The 18,780-nt window shown below is 49.0% G+C and overlaps 1 protein-coding gene across 12 annotated transcripts in view; it reads right to left on the reverse strand.

Annotated features, from left to right (window-relative positions):
- LOC116942524 (regulating synaptic membrane exocytosis protein 2-like) overlaps positions 1 to 18,780 on the reverse strand; it is a 55,718-nt gene extending 36,938 nt beyond the window's left edge. For 4 of the 12 annotated variants that reach the window (XM_032954527.2, XM_076067150.1, XM_032954528.2 and 1 more), the window contains exons 1-2: positions 17,954 to 18,773; positions 782 to 1,088 (exon numbers count right to left, since the gene is read on the reverse strand). In XM_032954527.2, coding sequence (XP_032810418.2) covers positions 782 to 1,088; positions 17,954 to 18,099 — 453 coding nt within the window. In that variant the 5' untranslated portion in view covers positions 18,100 to 18,773. Of the gene's footprint in view, positions 1 to 781; positions 1,089 to 17,953 lie in introns of all 12 variants that reach the window. The other 8 variants (XM_032954520.2, XM_032954522.2, XM_032954519.2 and 5 more) reach the window with 6 other exon arrangements.

Genomic DNA, 18,780 nt, shown 5'->3' on the forward strand with positions numbered 1-18,780 from the left:
CCCCTCTATACTCAGTGTCTGATACCCTTTCTATTTAGTTGATTTCTATTGACTTAATTGCTGTATTTTGTCTTAATGTAAATGCTTTTGCTAATGTGGTGACCTAGATCACTAGTGTAAATGAGACTCATCCAGGCTTCCTGAGTTCTCATCTCGTTAAACAACAATAAACTTAAGTTTAAAACTGAGGCTTTCACGACCAATATCATCCATAATACAGGCTTTTTTTGGGTTAGACCGCATCAATGTTTATTGACGCGATCTAAATTAATTGCATACACGTGTATCGCAGTGTGTGCATTGGTCTGTAGCGTCTCAAGTTCATCATCCATAATACAGGATTTTTTTGGGGTTAGATCGCATAAATCAATATTTATGATAAACTTGAGACGCTACAGACCGATACACAACGACACAGGTGTGTATGCAATTGATTTGTGTGTACAGAGGCAGGCCCAAGAAGAGCCACTGTACACAGCACCAACATGGCCTATAGAGAGAAGGTGGTGTCATAACATGGAAGTGACAGACAGCCATGGGGGAAGGTCCATGGGAGATGTGAAGGAGCATTTCTGGGACAAGACAGAATGGGTCAGAGTTAGTGATATCTGGGTGAGATAAGGATGAGAGTGGTGAGCTAAAGGTGAGCTGATGTTGAGATGAGGGTGAAATGAACGATAGAAATTAAACCACACGAACTCGGCATCTGTGCACCACAATCGCCGGGACGGTGTGTGAGCCGGGTTGAACCCGGAGCCCTCTCCCCATGCCACCCTCTCACCTTGCTGGAGCGCAGCGCCACACGGCCCCCGCACCGTGCGCAGAACAGCGTCTGGCAGTACGAGCAGCAGTGGCCGCATCCGTCGGCAAACTTGGTTTTGTGGCAAATCCCGCAGGTGGGAGTCTCACGCCGGGTCTCCGCCTCCTCTCCGTCGCCAGGGCCCCCCCCCTTCGCAGGGGCCCCCTCTGATCCGTCCACAGTCGCCGCTGCGGCTCCGCGAGCTTCTCCCTCCCGATAGGATTCCCCGCCAAGCTTCTTGATCTCGTCCTTGTACTCCTTGTAGGCCGCAAACTGGTGGTGCAGCTTCCTGCATGGAGACACAGCGATGACGGCCGGAGTGATGGCGAGCGCAGAGCATGCCACCACACCGGGTATGCACGCACGCGTACATGCATGCACGCACGCAAACACACGCACATACACGCACACAAAAGAAGTAGACAATAACATCCCCCCCTTTATGAGCCACAAATCAGGGCTTTATGCTTACGTTAAGTCCAGTATTCATGGTCGGAATCTTTTCATAGAGAATGAAGAGCTGCTCTGACCTCCTCTACTCCTTGGAGCGAGTCATGTAAAGAGAGAGCCTGCACGGGGTCCGTTCTGTACCATCTGAACTCGGGTCAAGACCTGATTGCGGTGAGCATAATGCTGGAAGACTTACCTCTCAATTGACACGGTATTCTGGGGAAGCTTATGAACAAAAAAAGCGACATCCTCAGCACTGCTCGTTACTTTACCAACACCGTGGAAGGGGTCCTGCCAGTACAGCATACGGCTTGCTCACCCTTCTGGCTAACGTTATTGCCACCAGAAACACCATATTCAGAATTAAGAACCTCTCCGTACAAGCAGTGAGGGCTTTTAAAGGAGGACCACAGTATATTCAACATGAAATGCAGCTTCCAGGGAACAACCCCAAGCCGCACCAATGACCTCTCCTGCTTCATGGCCCGAAACAGCTTGGAAATGATCACGTCACTCTCAACCGGGGTTCCCCTGGCCTCATTATGAAAGGCGAAATGGCCAATGCCCTGACCTTCAGGACTGCCAGGGAAAAACTCCTCTAGAATGCCTCTGTTAATAACCTCACCACACATTCCACGAGGCAGACCACCGGATTGAGATCCTTCTCACACCAAACCCAGAAGAACCTCCAATGTGAGTTTCACACTCTCCATGTCGGGGCCCTGCTTGACTTTAGTAGGATATCCTGAACACCTACATCTAGACCCCAGCGGTTAAAATAGGTCTTCTCAATCGCCAGGCCATCAAGTTCAGTGCCAGGAGGCCTTGCCATCACACTCACCTTTGGAGAAGCAGGTCTGCTCTCTGCAGGAGCTGCCAGGCTTCTCCTAAAATCAGGGGTCAGGAGGTTAGAGTACCATGACACCCTGGGCCAATTCATGGCGATCAGGACCACTTCTGCTCTTTCTCCTGCTGACCTTTTCCAACACCTTTGGAATGACGGGGGAAGGCGGAATTACATACTGTACCCCCAACTGTCCCACCCACTGGCAGGACATTGCATCCGTCGCAATGGCTTCCCGGTGCCAAAACCTAGATGCGCACCGGATCATCTTAGCATTCTCCTCAGAGGCAAACTGGTCCGACTATTGGGATTCGTTGCCTGAGGGCGCCTTGGTCATAGACTTCGACCCACTCCCACGTGTCTGGCTGCTGAGCCAATCAGTCATCTGACTGTCCACTACCGACTGATGCTTGGCCTGCAAGCAAACCTGGTTCTCCTCTGGCCATGACACCAGCAGATGACTCAGCTTGTCCAGCCTGGGTGATCCTGTTCGCTGATTATTGCTGCTGCAGCCACGTTTGTGGCATCTGGTCACGAGATCCTTGCCTGCCACGATCTTTAAAAGTGGCGCCAGTGTAATCGCATCACCCTTAGCTCCAGGAAGTTGATGCTCCACCTTTTCTCTGCCTGCAGAGCCATTCTTATGCAAGACGCTACCCAGACCAGCAGACTGAAGCCCGTCTCTGAAACCAGGTGCTCCTCGAAGAAGCCTAAAGGGTGGGCCCCATGCAACCACGGTGAGGTGAGCCACCACTTCAAGTCCTTCCTGGCCGATCACGATAAGGAAGAGCGTTGACGTGGGCTGCCCCCTCCCGCAAGAACTCACCCATCCAGCAGGCACCACTGGAGCACATTGAAGTTCAACTAGGCCCATAAAACCATAGCTTTATTCGTCAGCGTTGACATTTGCTCACCCTTCGACACAGTGAACCACAAACGCCTAATCAATCACCTACAGTCTGACGTCGGGATCAGCGGGACTGCACTAAACTGGATTTCTTCATTTCTGCCCGGCAGGTGTTTACCCATCAAAGTGGGAGCTACTTCTTCCAACGCAATTCCGTTAACATGCGGAGTACCTCAGGGCTCAGTCCTGGGCCCCCTGCTGTATTCCATATATTACTTTCCCATTGGCCGACTGATCGACAGTTTTTTTGCTGTTTTTTTTCATGAATTTTCTGTTTGCACAGTCACATAGTCACTTTAAGATGTTTTTCTTGTTCGTGTTTTTGTTTTTTTGTTTGTTGTGGTTGCACCCGATTCAAGAGCCGGATGGCTCACAGGGCTATACCAAAATAAACTGAACTGAACTGATCCGCCGCCACTCCTATGCTGACGACACTCTTCTCATTACCTCTATTAAATCTCACAGCAACTAAGGTATCGACCGTCTTTCCACTTGCTCGACCACAATACAGCACTGGTTTCAAGATCACGACCTCTCTCTAAACCCTACCAAATCCGAGGCCATCTTAATTGTCACTCGCCAAAGACTGGTTTCACTCCCACTCCCCTCGGGAATCTCTATCTCTGATTCCTTTGTTCCCTTCTCAGACCACCTCACATGTCTCGGCGTCACTCTGGATCCCACTCTCTTCTTCGACACCCTCAAGTCCTGCAACTACCATCTCAGGACCCTCCGCCATCTACGTCCATTCATCACCTCCAAAATCGCAAACACTCTCGCCTGCAGCATCGTTGTGTCATGGGTCAACTATTGTAACTCAGTCCTCGTCCGGTCCACTCTAAACAACCAAAATAATCTGCAACGCCTAGAAAACCACATGGCTCGAGTTGTCCACGGCCCCCGCAACCCTCGCCCTGACTCCCTGTCCATCCTTTGTGCCCTTCATGGGATGCTGGTTTTGATCAGAATTACCTTCAAGATCACTTGCCTCTGCTACTAGCGCCCTAAAATGCGGCTACCCATCATACCAAAGTTCTCTGCTAATGCCTTACACACTTAAATTAATCGTAGAAACCTTCGCAGTGCATCCCAGAACCTCCTGGAAACTCCCAGGACAAGGACTGTCATTGCTTCTCGTCATTCTCCGTTACAATCCCCGTCATCTGGAACGCCATCCCCTATTCACTTCTGTAACGATCAATAATTTTCTTCAATCAAAAACCATCTAAAGGCACATCTCTTCAGCTCGACATTTAACCACCGAGTCTCCCTGGAACCGCGCGACGCCATCTCACTCTGAGTTCGGCTGCGCGCCTAAGAATTGCATCTAAGATCCGTAACATTGCGTGTGTTATAAATTGTATTATCTCCACCGCGGCTGCCATCTGACCAAAGATAACTCGGAATAGAAGAGGAGGATGCAGCTCAACATTGTATTTCCCAGATGCAGGATGGCCCTCTCAAGGTCCTCGGACAGCAGTCTCCCCTGGGCTATTCCCAGGCTCCCCTCTGCCTGGGCTATCTGGGGCTCAGAAGCCTCCTCCCAGTCGTCAAATTCCAAGTCAGAGAGTCTTCCTGGCTCATCTGCCTCCAGGAGTGGGCTGGGCCCTTTTATTGACCACTTTCAGTCTTCTGGCCCTGGATTCTCAATCGCTGCAGCCCATAGCTGCATTTTGCACTCAGATGTGCCTTCTGTTCCTGTAGAACTGCACCATTGGGTATCACCTTGGTGATGCAGGCAGGGATTGCCCTATGGCTAAAGACCGTCTTTGTCTCCCCGGATCTCCCAAGAGAGTGGCAAGTACTGTCACTGGTTCCAGGGGGCTCCTTGGAAGCTATGCGAGGTCGCAGTAATCTACCATGGGTCCAAATGCATGAATAGCGCGACCCGTTCCGTCGGGCCACTCCCACGTGGGCCTGTGGCCACTGAAGTTCTCCGTTCTGCCAGCGTCTGCCAGTGCAAATCAATTCCTGCCACCTGACACAATATTCCAATTCTTGGACTGTTCAGGTAGAATCTGAACAATCCTATAAGTCCTGCACGGTGCAGCCACCTGACCCCACCGCTCTGCCCCTTCCATCCATTGCCATGTCTGCTGCTCGCCCCACACGTCACCATTGACTACGTACGGTGCGAAAGAAGTTCAACATAAACGCATCCCGGCCGAGGTTTACGGGCGCCATCCACCAGGCTCAACTATGCCTGTCAACAGTGTTCCAATCCCCGATCTGTGGAGCATCAACAATGCATTGCACAGACACGCGGGCAAATGGCTGCAGCAATGCCAGCCACAGCTCTGCGAAGGAACAAGGCCAATGCCCTCCCTGTCAATGTCATTCCGCGTCTTCACGCAAACTTTAAGCGGCGCTTCACCGGATCTGCACAAATCACGGAAATGGGGATGCCTACAACACAAGTGGAAAATAAGAAAGATTGTTTTCTATCTTGTGCGCAACTACGCCACAAACTTCACAATATGCAGCATGTAACTTCAAACTGCCCCAAATACGCATGTGGGTGAGTGGATGGTAAGTGAGTTTGTGAGTAGATGGGTAAGTTGGTGGGTGAGTGGGTGAATGAGTGGGTGGGTGGATCAGTAAGTGGGTTGGGTGAGTGGGTGAGTGAATGGGTGAATGAGTGGGTGAGTGAATAAATTGGGTGAATGGATTGAGTTAGTAGGTGAGTTGACGGGTGAGTGGATGAGTGGGTGGGTGAGTGGGTGAATGGGTGAGTAGTTGGATCGGTTAGTGGGTGAATGGATGGGTCGATGAGTAAATTGGGTGAGTGGATTGGGTGAGTGGGTTCAGTGAGTGAATTACATAGGTGAGTGGATGGGTGAGTGGGCAAGTGGGTGGGCCACCTAGCTCGTAACACACACGCATGCGGCTACTCACATCATTATTATTACTACCACTTCACTCAATTTCATGTACGGTGTGAAAGAAGTTCAACATAGATACAGTTCCGTTCTGATGAAGAACTGCACCACAACCTCGCACTGACACTGCGAAGAGCCGATACGGTACGAGCCCCACACAAAACACCCGGCCGCAAGTTGCAGTCCACAGACGCCACAACACTGATGCCTCCTGCCTCACCCAGTGGTAAGCGCGTCTCACTTGCTTCGCCCGGTGAGCGCGTCTCACTTGCCTTACCCGGTGAACGCGTGGTCTGCCTCACTCGGTGCCCTGCAGGTTGTGTCGTGCAGGAAATACGGAGACGCACGCATGGACGCACGTCGGGGGAGGAGGGAATGCGACCACTGCCCTGTCTCCCTCGCGCCGACAGGCGATTCGGACACTACTGCTGCGATGATGGTTCACAATGGTGGCAGTGCTCTTTACTCTTCACCGATGAGACGGCTGAACACAATAAATTTCCCCTCCCGGCCGTTGTCACCGTGTTTTAAACACCTGTAACAGTATCAGAGCTATTTTTGATTCACCAGCAACTACCGGGCTCCTAAAACATTCATGGTGTCCAACTCTATCAATTATTTACCCAGATTTGTTTACACCCGCGCAGACGTCACGTGGTCAAATCAGAGAGCTGCTAACTCACCCCAGTAGAGCCTCCGTGCCTCTCACCACCCTCACTACCTCTCGCCAACTCACACCTTCTTTCACATGCCCACACCATCACCATCCCTCACCATCTATTATCGCCTGCCAGTATCTCTCAGCAACCATCACCTCCTCTGCCTCATGCTCCTCTCACCTTCCATCACCACCTATGCCCGATTGCGGTGTGTGTATTGGTGGGGCTGCAGGGGGTCCCATGTTGAGCCCAATGCGCGCGCCGGTCATCAAAGCGCCGCAGGCTGCACGGACACGTGTCGGCCACGGGGCAGACGCGCGAATATGGAACGTGGCTTCCATGCCCACGTGGCTTACATGCCCACGTGGCTCAGCACGCAGCACAAGTCCCCTGTATTCTCACCCAGCCGCTCGTCGCCAATCCGCAACTCAACGTGCCTCACGCATCGTCGATATCATCATAAACCATGGTCAATCCACTGCTTGAGTGAAGGCCATATCAGTCATGGGGCATATGTAACTGTATCTCACACATGTCAGTGTGGGTTAGTTGGGGGGCAGGGGGGTGGGGCGGGGGCCGATAGGACCGGTTCAAACATCACTCAATACCGATGTTCACCTTGACAGGATCCAACCTCAGGTAGCTTGGTGCAAAGCGAGGTGTGAGAATCACTGCGCGACCACGACCAAACAAATCTGTGTGCCTGGACAGTACAGCATACACTGCCTGGAGCGAGCTTGAGAGAAGATGGGCTGTTGTGACACAGGAGGATTTGGGGACAATTGGTACCAGCGGTGTCAAGATTGGCCTTTTTGGAGAAGGCAAGTGAAGGACGCTACCGGGCAGTAGGAGGAGGCAGTTGCCCTCCAACACCAACAAGCAGAGCGCTAGGTGGCTAAAACGCAGCAAGATGGCACAGTGTGGAGGGCAGGTGGTGCATCTTCAGGTCATCTTCGTTCGTCAATCCTTACCCACTCGGCTTGCCCTGTGACATTTCTCACTCTTGCTGTCAATGACTTGCAGATTACGATTGACAACTACAACCTTTTTCGGCTTGACCGAGGATCTAAAGGAGGTGGAATTGCCATCTATGTTCGTAATACTATTGCATGTTCACCAGCTCACTCCTTGTTTAAAAAAATGTTGCTTTGAAGGTTTAGCTCTCAGAATAACTCTCCCAAATAATCAACAGATATTGGTAGTGTGCTGCTATAGACCGCCTAGTGGGAAGGATGTTGAAGCTGCATCTACACTGAGAGAGCTTTTTGAGAGCCTCCCAAAAGGTGAAATAGTTTTAGTGGGTGATCTAAATTGGAATTGGCTAAACCCACCAGCTGTGGCCACAAATATTACAGATGAATTTAACCTGTTTCAATTAATAAATGTCCCCACAAAACCCAACCTAAAAAATCCGGGACAGTCAACTGCTTGACGTCCTATTGACAAATGCCCCTCACAATTTCGCACTGACTGGTGTTCTGGGAAATAACCTTAGTGATCACTCCTTCATTTTTGGGGTGAGATCATCAGCCAGACCCAAAGCCCCCCCTAAAATTGTTGAGAAGCACTCTTTGAGGCACTTCAGCACTCAGGCATTTACTAATGATGTGCTTCACTCGGATATTGACAAGGTCTGTGATATCCCCAACCTGACTACGGCTTGGGAGACTTTCAGGTACACGTTTCTCCAAATTCTTAACAAACATGCTCCGTTGGTTAGATTTAAAACTAAAGGCAACCGCCCACCATAGTATGATCCTTTGATTACAAAGCTCATGAAAACTAGGGACAAGGCTTGGGCATGTGCTCAGAAAAGTAATTTGGTAAATGACTGGCTAGAGTACAGGATTTTAAGGAATAGATGCGTAAAAAAAATACGGCATGCAAAAAATGCCTACTTTTCCTCCACTCTCCTGGAATCACATGGAAATGCCATAATTTTTTGGAAAACAATCAAATGCATCGAAAATGCATCCAAAACAGACAATCTGCCCTTTGAGCTAACCCGAAATGGGGACTATTTTTCAGATCCCAAAAAAATAGTTGACAATTTTAACCTTCATTTTTCTGAAGCTGGTAATCTTTTTGATAATGTATTGGGAGTCACCCCTGCTCATGCAAATCCCTACACCCCTGTCCAAACATTAAAGGAATTTAGTTTCCAGCCAATCTACGAAAGTAATGTTCTGAAACAGCTGTCCTACCTCAAAGGGTCCTCCTCTACCGGAGCAGCTAGTCTTCCCGTCTTTGCTCTACTAACTGTTGGTCACCTAATATACAAACCTATAGCCCATATTTTCAACCTGTCTATCAAAGAAGCATCAGTTCCTCTAGAATGGAAACATTCCTATGTCCGTCCACTTCACAAAGGGGGCCCTAAAGATGATCCCAATAACTACCGACCTATCTCAATTTTGTCCCCATTGATGAACATTTTTGAAAAATTATTGAACTACCAAATGAGCAGTTTCCTGTCCACCAACAATCTACTACATCTAAAACAATCTGGGTTCCGAAAAAAATACAGCACCACATCTGCTGCATTAGATTATCTGAATCAAATTTACAGTAGCCTTGATCATAAGCAGTACTGTGCCTGTCTTTTTCTTGACCTGTCCAAAGCTTATATTCTTAGCTCTTTCGGTAAAGTCACGTTGAAGGGAAACAATAAAATAATAAAATATATATAAAACAATGAAAATTCTCACGACGCTTCGACCATAACAGAAACGGTCGTCATCAGGTGTGTGGGTTGCATTAATTTATTTATTTTTAAACGGTGTCTTTACTTATTTATAAAAACGTCAGCGCCACGCGCAGCGATTTGGCAGTTCTGAAAAGAGGAGGGGGGAGACGAGAAATTAATGTATGCTGTCTGAAAGCCACTGTAAGCGTGAACAATCAATTAAGACCTGAAATGGTTAATCAAATCTTTCCAATGATTGCTAAGCTAGAATCCATATTCTCGGTTGAAATTGTCTCTGTGCTTGTATATGTGGATAGCCTCATGAACGAATCTCTCATGGTAGCCAGATGGCTTACAAAGAACCTCTGTCTTGGAAAAGTCAATGTCATATGAGCCTACTGAATTATAACAATGATCTGCCACGGCCGAGGTGTTGGTCCTACCGTGTTTAAGGTCTGCTCTGTGTTCACGAATGCGGTCTGAGACATGGCGTTTGGTTTCTCCAATGTAACTACTACCACAGAGGCAACTTAGTTTGTAGACACCAGGGTACTGTATGTCCGGAATCACATCTTTTACAGACGGAACCAGATCACTGATTTTATGTAATGCGTTGAAACGGACCTGGATCTTGTGTTTATTCAAGATTTTGGAGATCTTTTTTGTGATCCCCGCAATGTAGGGTAAAGTTATGGTTTTGAAAGGCTCCTCAAGAGGGTCCTTCCTCATGGTTTGATTGATAGCTTTGCGGATTGTATAGTCGGAGTAACCATTAGCCTTAAGAGCTTGGTGTACGTGCTTGAGTTCACTGCCTATGTGTTCCTGGTCGGATATGCATTGGGCTCTATGGTACAGAGTCTTGATGAGATAATTCTTCTGTGATGGATGGTGGTGGGAATCCGGTTTCAGATAAGCATCCGTATGGGTAGCTTTCCTGTAGACAGAGTGGCTCATTGAACCATCAGGTCTCTTTTTTATTAGGACATCCAAAAATGGTAGCTTGCCATCTTTTTCGACTTCCATGGTCAATCTGATGGCTGGGTGTATGGAATTGATGTGGTCGAAGAATTGGTCTAGAGCAGGCCGGCCATGTGGCCAGATGACAAAAGTGTCATCCACGTACCTCTTCCATAAGGTTGGGCGCAGAGTGGCAGTCTGGATGGCGTCAGTCTCAAATTTCTCCATGAAAATGTTAGCTATAACCGGAGATAGGGGGGAGCCCATTGGGGTGCCCTCAGTTTGTTTGTAGAAAGTTCCATTCCAAGTGAAGTATGTATTGGTTAAACAGTGCCTCACCAGGGGGGGTACCTCAGTGTTTAGTCCTTGATGAACCAAGTCTTCAATGATTGCGATGGTGTCCTGGTATCGACAATCAAGGGTATTTCCCTGTCCCCAGACGACCTGCTTGTCAGTTTTTATGTAGTTTCCTTATTCACCAAGGTTCCTGTACCTGACACCAACCGACACACCTGATGACGACCGTTTGTCTTATGGTCGAAACGTCATGAGAATTTTGATTGTTTTATATATTTTTTATTATTTTATTGTTTCCCTTCAACGTGACTTTACCGAAAGAGCTAAGAATATTAATTACTGCAGTCACGAAAGCTTAAAATCAAAATGTCCAAAGCTTTTGATACAGTAGACCACAACACCCTGCTTGGTAATCTAAGTTGCCTCGGTTTTTCCAAAAACACAGTAAAATGGTTAAAAAATTACCTCTTTTCTCGCACCCAAGCTGTATTCACAGATGGTTGGAGGTCAAACAGTGTTAAGATAACAAATGGGGTTCCACAGGGTTCCAACCTCGGCCCCCTCTTGTTCTCTCTTTATGTCAATGACTTGGGCACTGACCTGGATCATTCCAGGGTAAATCTTTTTGCAGATGACATGATACCGATTACTGCTGGCCACTCTCCGGATGACGTGATTGCTAAGCTCCAGGGTGATTTCAACAAACTACATCAGCTAGTTGCTCTTAAACTAGTCCTAAATACCTCCAAAACCAAGGTGCTATGCTTCTCACCGGGACTAAAGCAGGAAGTTATTTTTTCCCAAATTACATTCCTTAAATAATGATCAAATAGAGCAAGTCAAGTTCTATAAGTATCTTGGGGTCATCCTGGATTCAAAACTGAATTTTGAAGATCACATTGATTATATTGGTAAAAAGGCAAAAATAAAAATTGGTTTTCTGTATCGACACAAGCACTGCTTCTCCCCTATATTCCGTTTGGAATTGATAAAAGCGACCATACTGCCTCTACTTGATTACTGTGATATCCTGTATAAATCAGCCCCAAGTACTGTACTGAAGAAGCTTGATTCCATCTATCACTCGGCCTTAAGATTTGCATTGAACTGCCCATATAGGACTCACCACTGTGATCTCTACATTGGGTCAAACTTAACATCTCTTAATGTTCGACGGCTTGTACACCAGATCTTATTTATTCACGATGTACTTACAAAAAAATCCGCAGACTACCTGCTGGATCTCCTCTCTGTTTCAAAGAACAAATTTGACCTCAGGTCTTCGCTCATCTACCAGCTTCACATTCCTTATTGCCGTACAAAAACTGGAGGAAGGGCCTTTGCTATTGATGCCCCCAGGGTCTGGAATGCTATTGCCAATAAACTGCAACTTGAATCACTACCTATGAGATTTTCACTCAAAACTGCTCTAAAGGAGTTGTACACCCCTAGCTGCCACTGCTATTCAGTGGCCGAAAATAAAATAAAATGTTTCGCTCCGGATGACCGCTGCAAAGTATTATCTGTATTTTGATTTAGTGTGCTGATCTTAAAGGTGCATTGAAAAATGTGATCCTCCGACTGATGCTCCTGCTGTTTGTGGAGTGACTCATGCAGCCAGCTGTGGCTCTAGAGTTTGGTGTTACATGTTATTTATGTAGTTTATTGTTAAAAAATCGGTCACAGTTCCTATGATCACTGTTACATTGCATTTATGGCTTTATTTTGGTGATTTATAAAAGTTTTTTGGTTTGGCCATGTTTTTGTTTATTGTAGTACGGAGTTAGACTGATGGCCTTAATCTGTTTTCTTGTTATTGTTGTTGTTTGACTTGCATCCCACTGGGATTCTTGCACACAGCGTTGGTGTACGGTGCTATTTCAGGAATATTTTGATGTTTTTTCCTGGATTTTCTGTTTGCACATGCACAAAGTCACTTTAAGATGTTTTCTTGTTCGTGTTTTTGTTTTTTTGTTGCGGTTGCACCCGATTCAAGAGCCGAATGGCTCACAGGGCTATACCAAATACATGAAACTATGAACTAAAACCTGTTGAGAAGCCTTCTGCAGCTCAGGTGGCTAAAAGTGCACCTAACCTAGCACAGATGATTACAATTCATGATAATAATGTAACGGAAAATTACAATTATTAAATTGTGATAATATGAATACAATTTGAAAATACGAAAACAATCCAAAATGTAACCCAAAGCATCTTCATTCTGATATCCAGAACAAACCACATCACCTGTCACTCCCACGTCGTTGTGAGGATGAGACACGAGAAGGAAGTTTGAATCCCGCCTCATCGCGCAATAATTCTTCTCCCACTGTTGCTCCTACTGCTCATTTTCTTGAGACAGTGCAATTATGTTACAAAGTAGGAATGTAAGAGGTGAAGATTTTAAAATGTCTGTAATCACGTAATTATGTGTTTGCTCGGTGTGTGTCACTGTTCTATTATTGCGCTTCTGCGGCCGTCTGGAATGGTCTTCTTTCCGATATTAGGAAGCCACTGAAGGTATGCACTTTTAAATTTGGATTGATAACTCATTTATTTTAAATGCCTTTTGTGTTTAGCTTGTTAACCTTCCCCCGCACCTCCGATTAACACGATTGTCTACATACCGTGTGAAAGAAGTTCAGCATAAATGCATACGTGCCAATGTCGAGATATGCTGCCCACGATGAGAGGGCTTCAGCGGAGAGAGAATTCGTGTCGTATTGCTGTTCCTCCTTCTCCGTTGAAGAAGCACATATTACAGTGGTTTACTATATGGTCCACAGTTTGGGTTTCATGACCACAATCGTACTCTTTATTGTCTTTAATTTTCCAATGATAAATGAGATATGCGCATCAGCCTGTTGATGTTTTAATGCGGTTGATGGTTCCACCAGCGTCTTCGAAGAACGTATCACTTGGATGCCCTTTTTCCATCTCACGAGATTCTCCCAGTGAAACATTTTACTAAATGCAGTAAACATTGCAGATGAGTGATGCCCTCACCCAACGCGGCACTGGCGAGATGGCACGGACTCGGGACCAACTGCAGCGGCATAAAGCAGCAGCAGTGCAGCGTGAGACACTGAACTCGAACGGAAAACACCGAGGCTGTGCCTACCTCTCGTTACAGCCAAAGTGGAGTCGCAACAATCTTTCGATTGCTCAGTAACCGATTGCATTACAAGGAGATGCAAGGGAATGCATTTATCTAGTATTGACTGTTGCCGTGATGGATAAGTATCGTCAATGATGGCGAAAATGCATTAGCCCACTATTGGCTCTCACGGCAAAAAATTTGGTTAAAGAACTCGAGAACCGAATTGGACTTTGAATCGTTTTGGTGCTCGTGGCTTGAACACGGGTGGTGACATTCCATGCCCACGCCCGAGTTCATCACGAAGTGGCGCGTGTGAGGGTTACCTTACAGACTGTACGCCGTGAGATTAAAACCGAATAATCATAAAAATGATCGTGAAACGTGAACCCAAAAACATCAATGCTTGATCACAGCACCATCTCGCTTCATTTAATCGTTTGATCCCGCTCCAGCTTTAACACAAATACAGACAAAACGACAAAGATCCCCCATATATCCTTAATAGACTTTCGGTACAAGTGCTGTGAGTGAACACCTATGAAGGCCAGCACGGCACACGAGAGGGTGGGTGACCAGCACCAAGCCAGGCCGCATTGGTCTCCCCAGTGGCGATGTTTACACATCGCGCCAGGTACTCATTTGGGGCTGAGTCTACCTAGGGAAGATCCAGGACCGATTCATATAATCGTCACTGGTGTTCGCCGTGAGCGGGAATCAAACTCGAGTAGGGGAGTGAAGGGGGGGGGGGGGGGTTCAGGGGTGAGTGATGTGGGGGGGGGTAACGTACGGTGCGAAATAAGTTAAAATACATAGTGAAGGGGAGTGGAGGAGGGAGTTACAGTGAGGGAAAAAAGTATTTGGTCCCCTGCTGATTTTGTACGTTTGCCCACTGACAAAGAAATGATCAGTCTATAATTTTAATGGTAGCTTTATTTGAACAGTGAGAGACAGAATAACAACAACAAAATCCAGAAAAACGCATGTCAAAAATGTTATAAATGTATTTGCATTTTAATGAGGGAAATAAGTATTTGACCCCTCTGCAAAACATGACTTAGTACTTGGTGGCAAAACCCTTGTTGGCAATCACAGAGGTCAGACGTTTCTTGTAGTTGGCCACCAGGTTTGCACACATCTCAGGAGGGATTTTGTCCCACTCCTCTTTGCAGATCTTCTCCAAGTCATTAAGGTTTCGAGGCTGACGTTTGGCAACTCGAACCTTCAGCTCCCTCCACAGATTTTCTATGGGATTAAGGTCTGGAGAGACTGGCTAGGCCACTCCAGGACCTTAATGTGCTTCTTCTTGAGCCACTCCTTTGTTGCCTTGGCCGTGTGTTTTTGGGTCATTGTCATGCTGGAATACCCATCCACGACCCATTTTCAATGCCCTGGCTGAAGGAAGGAGGTTCTCACCCAAGATTTGACGGTACATGGCCCCGTCCATCGTCCCTTTGATGCGGTGAAGTTGTCCTGTCCCCTTAGCAGAAAAACACCCCCAAAGCATAATGTTTCCACCTCCATGTTTGATGGTGTTCTTGGGGTCATAGGCAGCATTCCTCCTCCTCCAAACACGGCGAGTTGAGTTGATGCCAAAGAGCTCCATTTTGGTCTCATCTGACCACAACACTTTCACCCAGTTGTCCTCTGAATCATTCAGATGTTCATTGGCAAACTTCAGACGGGCATGTATATGTGCTTTCTTGAGCAGGGGGACCTTGCGGGCACTGCAGGATTTCAGTCCTTCAAAGCGTAGTGTGTTACCAATTGTTTTCTTGGTGACTATGGTCCCAGCTGCCTTGAGATCATTGACAAGATCCTCCGGTGTAGTTCTGGGCTGATTCCTCACCGTTCTCATGATCATTGCAACTCCACGAGGTGAGATCTTGCATGGAGCCCCAGGCCGAATAATCCCACCAACTGTTGTCACCTTCTCACCAAGCTGCTTGTCAATGGTCTTGTAGCCCATTCTAGCCTTTTGTAGGTCTACAATCTTGTCCCTGACATCCTTGGAGAGCTCTTTGGTCTTGGCCATGGTGGGGAGTTTGGAATCTGAGTGATTGATTGCTTCTGTGGACAGGTGTCTTTTATACAGGTAACAAGCTGAGATTAGGAGCACTTCCTTTAAGAGTGTGCTCCTAATCTCAGCTCGTTACCTGTATAAAAGACACCTGGGAGCCAGAAATCTTTCTGATTGAGAGGGGGTCAAATACTTGTTTCCCTAATTAAAATGCAAATCAATTTATAACATTTTTGACATGTGTTTTTCCGGATTTTTTGTTGTTATTCTGTCTCTCACTGTTCAAATAAACCTACCATTAAAATTAAAGACTGATCATTTCTTTGTCAGTGGGCAAACGTACAACATCAGCAGGGGATCAAATACTTTTTTCCCTCACTGTAAGTGGGAAGTGAAGTGGTGGAGGAGGGGGGGAAGGTAAGTGAAGGGGCGGTGGAGGGTGGGGGAGTGATGTGGGGAGTGAAGAGGGGAAGTGCAGTGGGGGGCGGAGGGGGTGAGCGCCACTCACCACACAGAGCCCGGCCCTGCTGTGTCAGCGTCTGCCTCCGGCGCCAACCGTTGCACTCGCCACAGCACCCTCCCATGACCAGCTTGAGCCCCGCGCCCCCCAAGCTATTGGTGGTTGGCGGCGGCAGTGTTTTTCACTGGAGCCTTGTACTCGAAGCCAGGCTGCGCGACCCCTGATGTTCGAGGGAGCTTACTGTGCCCGTGGCCGGAACAGCATCGACAGGACTCGAGGAGAGCAATCTCACGCGGCTCCAATTACCATGGGGGCGGTCAGCGCTTCACACAAACTCGCGTTCAGATCCGCGCAAAGCACCCACAGAGTTAACCCGACGAGGACAGTGACGATGAGAGAGTGATAAGTGACGAGGCGCGACAGAGTGCGATAAGAAGCGCCCGCTCCATGCTCCTAACACCGCGCGGGAGAGGCGGCACTGAGCGGTTTCGAGCGCCACCCGGTGGCTGAGCTGCACACGCGCACCTGGGCACGGGCACCTGGGCACGGGGGGCACCTCACGGGGACAGTGACCGGGGATAGTGATCGAAGAACTGCTGCCCTTTTGATATAAACTTCACTGTCTTTGCAAAGGTAACAACATCGAGGAAATGCACGCTCCTCGTTGATGCTCAATTTGTACGCAATGTTGGCGGTGCTTAATTGGGCCATCGTCGTTCTTCCGCACTTACGTGTCCATGGGGGACGTAAATACCTTCTGCACCATATCCCTCCCCCCACCCTCAATCGCACAAATGTCAGCAAAACCTATGTGCACAAATCGCCAACGGCGTGAAGCTATCGATGACAATCGCTGTGCTGACCATGATGTGACTGCTTGTGAATTGCGATGCACCGCACCGAACGTGCTGCTCTGTGGAACCTGTCTACTAGAAATGTTCACTCCACCCACTCTTCCTGCACCTACGTACGCCCTAAGCCACCACCAAGTGGGACTCCAAACCCAGCACTGCCAGGAATGGGTGATGAGTGGTTCTTACCGAGGGGTTCATTTGAGCCGACTTTTTCTGGGTAGGCGACCCGTAACATAATTCCGCACCTGCACGCCGCATCCAGTATACCCCTCGCTATGGCTGTGGCGAGTCGTGTGCCACCTCCTGGTCAACCAGCAACAGCAAACATGTATAAATCAATCCCAGGTATGTACTGATTACTGTACTGGTGACTGATTACCGATACTCCGTCACACATGAGCTCTGTGTTGCCGAGTTCTCAAATCATCTCAAGTTCCTCCAAAAAATCCCCCCCCAGCCCCCTCTGACCCTGGTCCCTCTCTATCTTCCCCCCCCCCCAATCCAGTTTTTGACCATAGCCCCCCTGACTGATTCTGTGCCCCCCTCTCTCTGACGCCGCTGTGGCTCACGGCCCACAGCCCGGTGTGAGTGGCGCCGCGATCACGTGGTGCGCGTGGAGCTGTCCAGCGGCTTCAGCAGCCGCGCGAATCAACACAACGCGGGGGGGGGGGGCATCAGCGAAAAATAACACGGCACGAAATAGCCACAACAGCAAACAATAAAAGCACAAAATACTAGAGCAACGAGGTCTGATAAAACAGAGACAAATAATACACCACAATTCCACAATTAGAGCCACGCGCCTAGCAGTAAACCCACTGTAAGGGTCCCGGCGGCCATGGGGCCCCCAGCCGAGCCCCCGAGCCCTCTTGCCACAGCGCAGGGGAACGGCCTCGTCTTGGGGGGGGGGGGGGGTACTCGGGGCCCACGGGGCCGGGGTAGCGGCAACAGCAGCGGCAGCGACCTCCTCCTTCCTCTCATCGCAGCAGCAGCACAGGAACATGGCGGCCGCGTCTCTCTGGCTGTCGTCGCTCCCTCCCTCACCTCAGCATTTGTTGCTCCTTCTCCTCCTCGTCTCGCTGTCGCGCAACCACGGCCATGATGATGTTGCGCTCCTCCTCCGTGAGATGGCTGAGGTCCGGGACCCCGGGAGGGCGTTGCGGCCCCGCGGGCCCAAGCGGAGGCTCCATATCCGCGCCGCCGCCGCCGCCTCCACCCGCACCTCTCAGGACGCGATCCCGGCGCGGCCCCGGGCGCCGCCGCAGTGGCGGCCCGGCCGAGCCGGGGTTTCCCCGGGACGGGAGGCCTGCCGCGCCATCGAGCAAAGCCGCCGAGAGCGGCCCTCTGGTAGACAGCGCCTCCACTGATACAGATCCAACACAGAGCTCCAAACAGCACACACAGCACTCGCAGCCAAACAGCGCCTCCACCGACTCACACACCGACCCCTCGCAGCTCTCACAGCCAAACAGCGCCTCCACCGACTCACACACAGCGCACACAGCAGCTCCTGCGCTCGTGCAAAGCAGGATAAGCACAGCTCACACGGAATAAGAGCAGAGGCAAGGACCCAGAGTATATAGCATTGAACATGCTCTTGGGGGAAGTGCTGTTAATACCGACACGGCACAAGAGGTGGTGGGTGGCCAACACCACGCCCATCCGCCTTTGTCTCCCTAGTGGCGATGTTCACACATCGCACCAGGTACTCACTTAAGGCTGAGCCGACCTCGCGAAGTTCTAGGACCGATTCAGATAATCGTCACTGTGTTGGCCGTGAGCGGGAATTGAACTTGGGTAGGCCGGGTTTGAAGTGCAGTGCACTAACCATGGCGCCACCGCTCCCCACTAGCGAAACAGCGCCTCTACCG

The sequence above is a fragment of the Petromyzon marinus genome, chromosome 15, assembly GCF_048934315.1.
Source record: "Petromyzon marinus isolate PM22_M1 ecotype Great Lakes invasive population chromosome 15, UKy_Petmar_22M1.pri1.0, whole genome shotgun sequence".
NCBI lineage: Eukaryota > Metazoa > Chordata > Hyperoartia > Petromyzontiformes > Petromyzontidae > Petromyzon > Petromyzon marinus.